General features: G+C 47.0%; 3 protein-coding genes and 1 long non-coding RNA gene across 4 annotated transcripts in view; 2 read left to right on the top strand and 2 right to left on the bottom strand.

The window, feature by feature from the left end:
• rnf168 (ring finger protein 168) overlaps nucleotides 1–151 on the bottom strand; it is a gene marked incomplete at its 3' end in the record, with an annotated part of 4795 nt that extends 4644 nt beyond the window's left edge. The window contains exon 1 of the mRNA XM_053314983.1: nucleotides 1–151. This exon is cut by the window's left edge and continues 37 nt beyond it. Within this exon, the coding sequence (XP_053170958.1) occupies nucleotides 1–113 (113 nt within the window).
• A 2527-nt stretch (nucleotides 152–2678) lies between these two features.
• LOC128354838 (E3 ubiquitin/ISG15 ligase TRIM25-like) lies at nucleotides 2679–4480 on the top strand. The gene has a single exon (XM_053314984.1). It carries the CDS (start codon nucleotides 2679–2681, stop codon nucleotides 4344–4346), a length of 1668 nt encoding a protein of 555 aa, XP_053170959.1. The 3' UTR covers nucleotides 4347–4480.
• A 3702-nt stretch (nucleotides 4481–8182) lies between these two features.
• Nucleotides 8183–8377, top strand: LOC128354840 (uncharacterized). Its single transcript, XR_008321117.1, has 3 exons — nucleotides 8183–8235; nucleotides 8274–8292; nucleotides 8350–8377. It is a non-coding gene; the product is annotated as an uncharacterized LOC128354840 (long non-coding RNA).
• A 179-nt stretch (nucleotides 8378–8556) lies between these two features.
• LOC128354839 (zinc finger protein OZF-like) lies at nucleotides 8557–12212 on the bottom strand (the record flags this gene model as incomplete). The annotated part of the gene is made up of 3 exons (XM_053314985.1): nucleotides 8557–9411; nucleotides 9680–10445; nucleotides 12161–12212. Coding segments are annotated over 3 exons (1617 nt in total), but the record flags the coding sequence as incomplete, so codon positions are not given.
• Between the last annotated feature and the right edge of the window lie 288 nt (nucleotides 12213–12500).

The following is a 12500-nucleotide window of genomic DNA, read 5'->3' as shown; positions in this document are numbered from 1 at the left end:
TCCATGTAGATCTCCAGACAGACGGGACAGAGGCAGTCGTCCAGAGACAGCGGTCCTGCTCTCCTTCCTCTCCCTGAGACCGAGGACACTTCCACGTCTGACACCGGCGCCATCGCCTTCCTCCCTCCTCCTCCTCCTCCTCCTCCTCCTCCTCCTCTCCTCCTCTTCCTCGTCTGTGGGTGGCGTCGGCGCTGCGAGGAGGAGTCAGCACATCAGCCTGAAGGAGAAATCAGAGTTTCATTTCAGTGTTTTTAAAAAAACGAAGGGAAGGGAGGAAGGAGAGAAGGAAGGAATGAAGGAAGAAAGGAAAGGAGTAAGGAGGGAGAGAGGAAAAGAGTAAGGAGGGATGGAGGAAAAGAGGAAGGGAGGAAGGAGAGAAGGAAGGAAGGAAGGGAGTAAGGAGGGATGGAGGAAAAGAGGAAGGAAGGAAGAAAGGAAAAGAGTAAGGAGGGATGGAGGAAAAGAGGAAAGGAGGAAGGAGAGAAGGAAGGAAGGAAGGACGGAAATGAGTAAGGAGGGAGGGAGGAAAAGAGGAAAGGAGGAAGGAGAGAAGGGAAGGAAGGAAGACGGAAATGAGTAAGGAGGGAGGAGGAAAGAGGAATGAAGTAAGGAAGGAAGGAAGGAAAGAGTAAGAGGATGGAGGAAAGAGAAGGGAGGACGGAGAGAAGGAAGAAGAAGAAGGAAGGAAAGATAGGAGGGAGGAGGAAAAGAGGAATGAAGTAAGGAGGGAGGAAAACAGGAAGGAAGTAAGGAGACAAGATGTATGATGGCCAATAAGGTAGTATTAAACCCTCTGTACCACTGTTCCCGCATGTCCTCTCTGTAAACATCAGGATAACATAATAACCCTGTAGAGCAGGGGTGTCAAACATGCGGCCCGTGGGCCAGAACCGGCCCGCCAAGGGGTCCACCCCGGCCCACTTCCTGTCTTCTTTTCCTTCCTTCTTTTCATTCTTTGTTACTTAATTCCTTCCTTCCATCTTTCCTTCCTCCTTTTCTTCTTGTCTTCTTTCCTTCCTTCCTCCTTTTCTTTCTTTGTTCCTTCCTTCCTTCCTTCCTTCCTTCCATCTTTCCTTTGTCTTCTTTTCCTTCCTTCCTTCCACCTGTCCTGTCTTCCCTCCATCTTTTCTTCCTTCTTCTTTCCTTCCTTTCTTCCTTCCATCTTTTCTTTCTGTTTTCTTTTCCTTCCTTCCTTCCTTCCTTCCACCTATCCTGTCTTCCTTCCATCTTTCCTTCTTCCCTCCTTCCTTCCCTCCTTTCCTTTCTTCCTTTCCTCTTTCAATCCTCCCTTCCCTCCTTTCCTTTCTTCCTTTCCTCTTTCAATCCTCCCTTCCATCCATCCATCCTTCCTTCCTTCCTTCCTTCCTTCCTTCCTTCCATCCATCTTTTTAATGATCCGGCCCACATCAGATCAAATTGGACTGTATGTGGCCCTTGAATGAAATGAGTTTGACACCTCTGCTGTAGAGTATTATTAAACATCTGCCTCCAGTCACTGAATCTGACGGTAACACATTTCTGTGTAACACCTGTCTTACTTTAACTCAATTATTCTTTATTTTTGATGCTGATTATGTTTTAATATTGCTTTAACTTGCTGCTAGTTTATTTATCTAGTGTTATACAGGTTTATACAGGTTTATACAACTGCTGTAAATTAGTTTAATGTCAAATAGATTAAATATTGGACTAATAAATTAGTATTAAGTGGTATTATTATTATTATTAAGCGTCTGCCTTCAGTCACTAAATCTGATGGTAACAGATTTCTGTGTAACACCTGGTTGTGTTTGTTTTGGTCTTATGTTTAATAATCAAACATGTCCTTCTGCTGGAGGCAAACCAACACTTTAATCACAGCAACACAAGCTACATAGAGTTAAAACCAGCCCGTAAACTAAAGTAATAAGAAGAATATTTAAGGTTATTTAGTGTTGTTGGTGTTTCTGCCTCAGCACGTCAACTATAGCTGCTAATGCTAATGCTAATGGCGCTGTCAACTCTCCCCGGGATTAAAACTCGACTCAAGTTTATTCTCATTAATTTAATAACAATAAACTAACATCCGTATGAATCACGGCAGGTACCGGCAGTGTTACCGGCAGTTACCGGTGGTGTTACCGGCCCGTGTGGTCTCACCTGGCCGCTGATGCTACCGTTAGCGCCTGTGTTAGCTGGCCGGCTAGCCTCAGAGCTAACCTCAACCCGCAGCGGGCCGCTCGGTCTCTGCTCTGAGCGGCTAACAGTTAGCATCCTCTGCTCCAGTTCACCGGAGAGCAGCCCGGTTCTGTCCGCTCCGTTATGATTGAGGATGAACGGAACCGGGACTACCGGCGACCCGCGGGAATCTCCTGGTAGAGCATATTGCGCATGCCCAGCGCAATCTCTGCAGGGCGTTCACGGGCTGTAGGACATTACAGTTTCACCAGCTCTAGAAGTACTATTACTACAAGTACTGTTACGACAAGTACGATTTGTACATGGCAATAAAGTTAAATGTTGAGCAGCATTTAACTGAGACTTTACTGTAAATGAGGAAACAGCTGTTTCCTTCCTTCAGATCTACAATGAATGGATGGGTGTAACCAACATTTGACGCACACAGAGCTATCAGCATGGCTATCAGGCTGCAGTAACAGGAAGTGAAACTCAGTCAGTCGTTGCCTCTGAGAGCTGAAATGGCGCAGAGAGATCAGCTGGACCGAGAATCCTTCTCTTGTGTGATCTGTCTGGATCTACTGAAGGATCCGGTGACTACTTCCTGTGGACACAGCTACTGTATGAGCTGTATTAAAGGATTCTGGGATGGAGAGGATCAGAGGAATATCTACAGCTGCCCTCAGTGCAGAGAGGCCTTCACACCGAGGCCTGTCCTGAAGAAAAACACCATGTTAGCAGCTTTAGTGGAGCAGCTGAAGAAGACTGGACTCCAAGCTGCTCCTGCTGATCACTGCTATGCTGGACCTGAAGATGTGGCCTGTGATGTCTGCACTGGGAGGAAGCTGAAAGCCTTCAAGTCCTGTCTGGTGTGTCTGGCCTCTTACTGTGAGAATCACCTCCAGTCTCACTATGAATCACCTACATTTAAAAAACACAAACTGGTGGAGCCCTCCAAGAAGCTCCAGGAGAACATCTGCTCTCGTCATGATGAGGCGATGAAGATATTCTGCCGTACAGATAAGAAGAGTATCTGTTATCTGTGCACTATGGAGGATCATAAAGGCCACGACACAGTCCCAGCTGCAGCAGAAAGGACTGAGAGGCAGAGAGAGCTCGAGGTGAGTCGACTAAACATCCAGCAGAGAATCCAGGACAGAGAGAAAGATGTGAAGCTGCTTCAACAGGAGGTGGAGGCCGTCAGTCACTCTGCTGATAAAGCAGTGAAGGACAGTGGGAAGATCTTCACTGAGCTGATCCGTCTCCTCCAGAAAAGAAGCTCTGATGTGAAGCAGCAGATCAGATCCCAGCAGGAAACTGAAGTGAGTGGAGTCAAAGAGCTTCAGGAGAAGCTGCAGCAGGAGATCACTGAGCTGAAGAGGAAAGACGCTGAACTGAAGCAGCTCTCACACACAGAGGATCACAACCAGTTTCTACAAAACTACCCCTCAGTGTCACAACTCAGTGAACCTACAGACTCATCCAGCATCAATATCCGTCCTCTGAGATACTTTGAGGATGTGACAGCAGCTGTGTCAGAGCTCAGAGATAAACTACAGGACATCCTGAGGGACAAATGGACAAACATCTCACTGGCAGTGACTGAAGTGGACGTTTTACTGCCACAACCACCCAAGACCAGAGCTGAGTTCTTAAAATATTCATGTGAAATCACTCTGGATCCAAACACAGCAAACACAGAGCTGTTATTATCTGAAGGGAACAGAAAAGTAAAATTTACAGAACAACAACAGTCTTATTCTAGTCACACAGACAGATTCACTGATGATCCTCAGGTCCTGAGTAGAGAGAGTCTGACTGGACGTTGTTACTGGGAGGTGGAGTGGAGCGGAGGAGGTTGGGGAGTTGATGTAGCAGTTGCATACAAGAATATCAGCAGAGCAGGAGATGAATCTCTATTTGGATATAATGACAAATCTTGGGCTTTATGGTGTGAGACTAACAGTTATGAATTTTACTTCAACAGCATTGAAACTCACGTCTCAGGTCCTGGTTCCTCCAGAGTCGGAGTGTACCTGGATCACAGAGCAGGTATTCTGTCCTTCTACAGCGTCTCTGAAACCATGACTCTCCTCCACAGAGTCCAGACCACATTCACTCAGCCTCTCTATGCTGGACTTTATGTTGGTGGTTTTGGATCCACAGCTGAGTTGTGTAAAGTGAAATAGACAGAAGTCATTTCAGACTTCATGTGTCAGATGTTTTAACTTTTCATTTGTTCTGTTCTGGCCTGTATCCACCATGCGTTGCCCAGCGGCCCTCTGTGATGATAGTCTTTTTTCTTTCTTTTTTTTCCATTTTGGTCGGGCTCCACAAACATAGACACACTCTTTTGAGATTCATAAAGAAATGTTCAATCAAACTGTAATGATCATGATAATAATCATTAATGATGTTCTTGTACATAGCTGACATTCTGGGTTACACTAACTGACTGTGTGGATGAAGTCAATCTGAACATGAAATCATTGATCACACTTTACTGATTGGATGTGTCAACAATCTGAAGCTTCAATAATCAATAAACACCATTTTATCAACAGTGATCAAAGTGTTTTCTTCTCATTCAAAGCTTGTGTACTTTTACTGTAATACTGCATACTACATCACTATAATACTGCAGTACTTTTACTGTAATACTGTATACTACATCACTCATAATACTGCAGTACTTTTACTGTAATACTGCATACTACATCACTATAATACTGCAGTACTTTTACTGTAATACTACATACTACATCACTATAATACTGCAGTACTTTTACTGTAATACTGCATACTACATCACTATAATACTGCAGTAGTTTTACTGTAATACTGCATACTACATCACTATAATACTGCAGTACTTTTACTGTAATACTGCATACTACATCACTATAATACTGCAGTAATTTTACTGTAATACTGCATACTACATCACTCATAATACTGCAGTACTTTTACTGTAATACTGCACACTACATCACTCATAATACTGCAGTACTTTTACTGTAATACTGCATACTACATCACTATAATACTGCAGTACTTTTACTGTAATACTGCATACTACATCACTATAATACTGCAGTACTTTTACTGTAATACTGCATACTACATCACTATAATACTGCAGTACTTTTACTGTAATACTGCATACTACATCACTCATAATACTGCAGTACTTTTACTGTAATACTGCATACTACATCACTATAATACTGCAGTACTTTTACTGTAATACTGCATACTACATCACTATAATACTGCAGTACTTTTACTGTAATACTGCATACTACATCACTATAATACTGCAGTACTTTTACTGTAATACTGAATACTACATCACTATAATACTGCAGTACCTTTACTGTAATACTGCATACTACATCACTATAATACTGCAGTACCTTTACTGTAATACTGCATACTACATCACTATAATACTGCAGTACTTTTACTGTAATACTGCATACTACACCACTATAATACTGTAGTACTTTTACTGTAATACTGCATACTACATCACTCATAATACTGCAGTACTTTTACTGTAATACTGCATACTACATCACTATAATACTGCAGTACCTTTACTGTAATACTGCATACTACATCACTATAATACTGCAGTACTTTTACTGTAATACTGCATACTACATCACTATAATACTGCAGTACTTTTACTGTAATACTGCATACTACATCTCTATAATACTGCAGTACTTTTACTGTAATACTGCTTACTACATCACTATAATACTGCAGTACTTTTACTGTAATACTGCATATTACATCACTATAATACTGCAGTACCTTTACTGTAATACTTCATACTACATCACTATAATACTGCAGTACTTTTACTGTAATACTGCATACTACATCACTATAATACTGCAGTACTTTTACTGTAATACTGCATACTACATCACTATAATACTGCAGTACTTTTACTGTAATACTGCATACTACATCACTATAATACTGCAGTACTTTTACTGTAATACTGCATACTACATCACTATAATACTGCAGTACTTTTACTGTAATACTGCATACTACATCACTATAATACTGCAGTACTTTTACTGTAATACTGCATACTACATCACTATAATACTGCAGTACTTTTACTGTAATACTGCATACTACATCACTATAATACTGCAGTACTTTTACTGTAATACTGCATACTACATCACTATAATACTGCAGTACTTTTACTGTAATACTGCATACTACATCACTATAATACTGCAGTACTTTTACTGTAATACTGCATACTACATCACTATAATACTGCAGTACTTTTACTGTAATACTGCATACTACATCACTATAATACTGCAGTACTTTTACTGTAATGTGGCTTTTACATGGTTGTAAACTAATCTCATCTATCTACAGCTGGAGAGCAGATAGACTTCATTTATCTAATAATCTGAGTGAACTGGACCTTTATTATGAAACATAACTGAGCTCAAAGACAATTTTTTAGTTGTTGCTTTTGAGAGAAATGTGTGGCTGTTATTTTGCTGTCAGAGAAAACAGACAATAAAGAAAAATGTGAAATTATAAACAGTTTTATTTTGTTTTTCACAGATAGTTTTTACATCATAAAAATCACTAAGAAATTCTTTAATGAAAAGTTCAAGAACTTGAGAATTAATCTTTTCTGCTCATGTGAGTCTGTGTGTCTCTAGATGAGGAGCAGGTCTCTAGATGAGGAGCAGGTCTGTGGATGAGGAACAGGTCTGTGGATGAGGAGCAGGTCTGTGGATGTGGAGCAGGTCTGTGGATGAGGAACAGGTCTGTGGATGAGGAGCAGGTCTGTGGATGTGGAGCAGGTCTGTGGATGAGGAGCAGGTCTGTAGATGAGGAGCAGGTCTGTGGATGAGGAGCAGGTCTGTGGATGAGGAGCAGGTCTCTAGATGAGGAGCAGGTCTGTGGATGAGGAGCAGGTCTGTGGATGAGGAGCAGGTCTCTAGATGAGGAGCAGGTCTGTGGATGAGGAGCAGGTCTGTGGATGTGGAGCAGGTCTGTGGATGAGGAGCAGGTCTGTGGATGAGGAGCAGGTCTTTGGATGAGGAGCAGGTCTGTGGATGAGGAGCAGGTCTGTGGATGAGGAGCAGGTCTCTAGATGAGGAGCAGGTCTCTAGATGAGGAGCAGGTCTGTGGATGAGGAGCAGGTCTGTGGATGTGGAGCAGGTCTCTAGATGAGGAGCAGGTCGGTGGATGAGGAGCAGGTCTGTGGATGAGGAGCAGGTCTGTGGATGAGGAGCAGGTCTGTGGATGAGGAGCAGGTCTGTGGATGTGGAGCAGGTCTGTGGATGAGGAGCAGGTCTGTGGATGAGGAGCAGGTCTCTAGATGAGGAGCAGGTCTGTGGATGAGGAGCAGGTCTCTAGATGTGGAGCAGGTCTTTGGATGAGGAGCAGGTCTGTGGATGAGGAGCAGGTCTGTGGATGTGGAGCAGGTCTGTGGACGAGGAGCAGGTCTGTGGATGTGGAGCAGGTCTGTGGATGAGGAGCAGGTCTTTGGATGAGGAGCAGGTCTTTGGATGAGGAGCAGGTCTGTAGATCTAGATGAGGAGCAGGTCTGTGGACGAGGAGCAGGTCTGTAGATGAGGAGCAGGTCTCTAGATGAGGAGCAGGTCTCTAGATGAGGAGCAGGTCTCTAGATGAGGAGCAGGTCTCTAGATGAGGAGCAGGTCTGTGGATGAGGAGCAGGTCTGTGGATGTGGAGCAGGTCTGTGGATGTGGAGCAGGTCTGTGGATGTGGAGCAGGTCTGTGGATGTGGAGCAGGTCTCTAGATGAGGAGCAGGTCTCTAGATGAGGAACAGGTCTGTGGATGAGGAGCAGGTCTGTGGATGAGGAGCAGGTCTGTGGATGAGGAGCAGGTCTGTGGATGAGGAGCAGGTCTGTGGATGAGGAGCAGGTCTGTGGATGAGGAGCAGGTCTGTGGATGAGGAGCAGGTCTCTAGATGAGGAGCAGGCCTGTGGATGAGGAGCAGGTCTGTGGGTGAGGAGCAGGTCTGTAGATGAGGAACAGGTCTGTGGATGAGGAGCAGGTCTGTGGATGTGGAACAGGTCTCTAGATGAGGAGCAGGTCTGTGGATGAGGAGCAGGTCTCTAGATGAGGAGCAGGTCTGTGGATGAGGAGCAGGTCTGTGGATGTGGAGCAGGTCTGTGGATGAGGAACAGGTCTGTGGATGAGGAACAGGTCTGTGGATGAGGAGCAGGTCTGTGGATGAGGAGCAGGTCTGTGGATGAGGAACAGGTCTGTGGATGAGGAACAGGTCTGTGGATGAGGAGCAGGTCTGTGGATGAGGAGCAGGTCTGTGGATGAGGAGCAGGTCTCTAGATGAGGAGCAGGTCTCTAGATGAGGAACAGGTCTGTGGATGTGGAGCAGGTCTGTGGATGTGGAGCAGGTCTTTGGATGGTGGATCACTGGTTTGTGAATCCGTCCGTCCAGCCGAACACGGTCTTCTGCTTCCTGTGTTTGGACTCCAGCGGGTTCTGCAGCTCGTCTCCACAGCTGTGTTTCTTCAGCTGCCGCGAGTCGGAGAACCCGAGTCCGCAGCGCTCGCAGGCGTACAGCTTCACGCCGGTGTGGATCTGCATGTGAGACTTCAGCTGGTTGGACTGCCTGAACTTCCTGTTGCAGACGCCGCACTCGTAGGGCTTCTCCCCGGTGTGGACCAGCAGGTGTCGGTGGTAGTTCTGCGACGTCCTGAACTCTTTCCCGCACTGCTGGCACTTGTGCGGTTTGACGCCGGTGTGCAGCATCTCGTGGCGCTTCAGCTGCGACAGGAGCAGGAAGCCCTTCTCGCAGACGCCGCAGACGTGCGGGCGGTCGCCGCTGTGCTGCCGGACGTGGTACAGGTAGAGGTGGCGCTGGTGGAAGGACCTGCCGCAGGTGTCGCAGGTGAACTCCTGGTTCTCCGTGTGGCTCTTCTCGTGCTTCCTCAGACTGGAGCTGCTGCTGAAGCTCTTCAGGCAGATCTTACAGCTGAACGGTCGCGCTCCCGTCTGCTTGTGCCCCACCGCCCCGACCCCCGCGCCCGCCTCTCCTTGCACGCCGCCCTTGCTGTCGTGGACCAGCTGTTGGTGCTTCTGCAGCTGACAGTTGTAGAAAAACGTCTTCCCGCAGAGGTCGCACATGAAGGGTTTCTCCACGCCGTGAACCAGCATGTGAGTCTTCAGAGCCCACGTCCCCGAAAAGCCCTCCCCGCATTTATCACACCTGAGACAAAAGAGAAGAAACAGAAAGGTTTTAACGACTGAAGACAGAAGTAACCTGGATCTAAAGGAACATCAATCATAATACTTATATACAGATAAATATGTGTGTGATGTAACGAGGCGGCGGTTATTTTTGATGCTCATTTAACTGTTTGGCTTTATATCTATAGACTGAGCCGTGATCACTATCCTGCCTGATTTAAGTTTTTTTAATTAGTTTGCTGCCCTCTGGTGGTCACAACGTGTAAATCAAGTGTGAGCAGCAGCACCTGAAGGGTTTCTCTCCGTTGTGGAGCCTCAGGTGTCTCTGGAAGTTGTACTTGAGTCCGAAGCTGAGCCCGCAGGTCTGACAGACGAAGGGTTTCTCCCCGGAGTGGACGACGCGGTGCTGCATTAGACCCATCTTACACTTGAAGGCTTTGTCGCACTCGGAGCATTTGTGCGGCCGCTCTTCGGAGTGCGACCTCTTGTGGACTCGCAGGTTGCTGGCGGTGGAGAACCTCTTCCCGCAGGTCTGGCAGGGGTACGGCCGCGCCCCGGTGTGGATGGTCTGGTGCTCGCGGAGGCTCTTCTTCCTGGTGAAACCTTTCCCGCAGACGTCGCACATGAACGGCTTGAAGTCGGCGTGCGACACCTCGTGGTAGCGGAGCGCGCCGGCCGAGGTGAAGGTGCGGTCGCAGGCGTTGCACTGCAGCGGCGTCTTCTCCAGCTGGTGGGACGCCTGGTGGACGCGGAGCTGGCGCAGCAGCCTGAACTTCCTGTCGCACTGGTCGCAGCGCAGCAGCTTGTCGGGGTCGTTCTCCTGCGCCTCCCGGAGCTGGTGAGACTGAAGGTGTTTCTGCAGCGTCTTGGCCTTGTAGAAGCCTTTGTCGCAGGAGCTGCAGGGGAAGGGTTTGCGGTGGCAGGACACGTGTTTGCTCAGCTGGTGTTTCTGATGGAAACCTTTGTTGCAGAGCTCACAGAAGAACCGCTTCTCTTTGTACAGCTCCCTCCTCCTCTTCCTCTCCAGCTCCTTCAGCTCCTCATCACCCACAGCTGCGGAGGGGAAACACAAAGATCCAGAGGGGCTCAATCTGGAGTTTAACTATTACGTTCTGTAATAATAATAGGAAGGAAGGAAGGAAGGAAGGAAGGAAGGGAGGGAGGGAGGGAGGGAGGGAGGGAGGAAGGAAGGAAGGAATAAAGGAAGGAAGGAAGGAAGGAAGGAAGGAAGGAAGGAAGGAAGGAAGGGAGGGAGGAAGGAAGGAATAAAGGAAGGGAGGGAGGAAGGTAGGAAGGAAAGAAGAAAGGGAGGAAGGAATGACAGAAGGAATGAAGGAAGGTAGGAAGGGAAAAAGGGAGGGAGGAAGGGAGGAATGAAGGAAGGCAGGGAGGAAAGGAGGAAGGAAGGAATGAAGGAATAAAGGAAGGAAGGAAGGAATAAAGAAAGGGAGGGAGGAATGACAGAAGGAATGAAGGAAGGGAGGGAGGAAAGACAGAAGGAAGGAATGAAGGAAGGAAGGGAGGGAGGAATGAAGGAAGGACGGAAGGAAGGAAGGAAGGAAGAAATTACAGAAGGAATGAAGGAAGGAATAAAGGAAGGAATGAAGGAAGGAAGGAAGGAAGGGAGGAAGGAAGGAAAGAAAGAAGAAAGGGAGGAAGGAATGAAGGAAGGGAGGGAGGAAGGGAGGAAGGGAGGAAGGAATGAAGGACGGGAGGGAGGAAGGAATGAAGGAAGGGAGGGAGGAAGGAAGGAATAAAGGGAGGGAGGAAGGAAGGAATAAAGGAAGGAATGAAGGAAGGGAGGAAAGAATGAAGGAAGGGAGGAAGGAAGGAATAAAGGAAGGAATGAAGGAAGGAAGGAAGGAAGGAAAGAAGGAATAAAGGAAGGAATGAAGGAAGGGAGGGAGGAAGGAAGGAATAAAGGAAGGGAGGGAGGAAGGTAGGAAGGAAAGAAGAAAGGGAGGAAGGAATGACAGAAGGAATGAAGGAAGGGAGGGAGGAAGGAAGGAAGGAATGAAGGAATAAAGGAAGGAATGAAGGAAGGAAGGAAGGAAGGGAGGAAGGAAGGGAGGGAGGAAGGAAGGGAGGAAGGAAGAAAGGAAGGAAGGAATAAAGGAAGGAAGGAAGGAAGGAAGGAAGGGAGGGAGGAAGGAAGGAATAAAGGAAGGGAGGGAGGAAGGTAGGAAGGAAAGAAGAAAGGGAGGAATGAAGGAAGGAATAAAGGAAGGAAGGAAGGAATAAAGGAAGGAAGGAAGGAAGGAATGAAGGAAGGGAGGGAGGAAGGAATAAAGCAAGGGAGGGAGGAAGGACTGAAAGAAAGAAGAAAGGGAGGAAGGAATGACAGAAGGAATGAAGGAAGGGAGGGAGGAAGGGAGGAAGGAATGAAGGAAGGGAGGGAGGAAGGAATGAAGGAAGGGAGGGAGGAAGGAAGGAATAAAGGGAGGGAGGAAGGAAGGAATGAAGGAAGGGAGGAAAGAATGAAGGAAGGGAGGAAGGAAGGAATAAAGGAAGGAATGAAGGAAGGAAGGAAGGAAAGAAAGAAGAAAGGGAGGAAGGAATGAAGGAAGGGAGGGAGGAAGGAATGAAGGGAGGGAGGAAGGAATGAAGGAAGGGAGGGAGGAAGGAAGGAATAAAGGAAGGGAGGGAGGAAGGAAGGAAGGAAGGAAGGAAGGAAGGAAGGAAGGAAGGAAGGAATATGAACAGTCTGATAGGAAGGAAGGAAGGAAGGAAGGAAGGAAGGAAGGAATATGAACAGTCTGATAACTCACCTGTCTGACCGTCAGCAGGCGTCTGCTCCTCAGTTTCCATCTTCATCTCCTCCTGAAAATCACAGAGAACAAAACTGTTTTAACCCTCGTATCGTCCTCCCTTTCTTCCTTCCTTCCTCCCTCCCTTCCTTTCTTCCTTCCTTTCCTCCCTCCCATCCTACCTTCCTCACTTCCTTCCTCCTCTCTCCCTCCCTTCCATCCTACCTTCCTCCTTTCCTCCCTTCCTTCCTCACTTCCTCCTTTCTTTCTTCCTTCCTTCCATCATTCCATCCTCCCTCCCTCCCTCCCTCCTTCCTTCTCCCCTTCCGTCCTTCCTTTCCTCCCTTCCATCCTTCCTCCC

Source organism: Scomber japonicus, unplaced genomic scaffold, assembly GCF_027409825.1.
Source record: "Scomber japonicus isolate fScoJap1 unplaced genomic scaffold, fScoJap1.pri scaffold_684, whole genome shotgun sequence".
Lineage (NCBI taxonomy): Eukaryota > Metazoa > Chordata > Actinopteri > Scombriformes > Scombridae > Scomber > Scomber japonicus.
The sequence above is the reverse complement of the archived record's forward strand: the minus strand, read 5'-3'. Positions and strand labels throughout refer to the sequence as shown.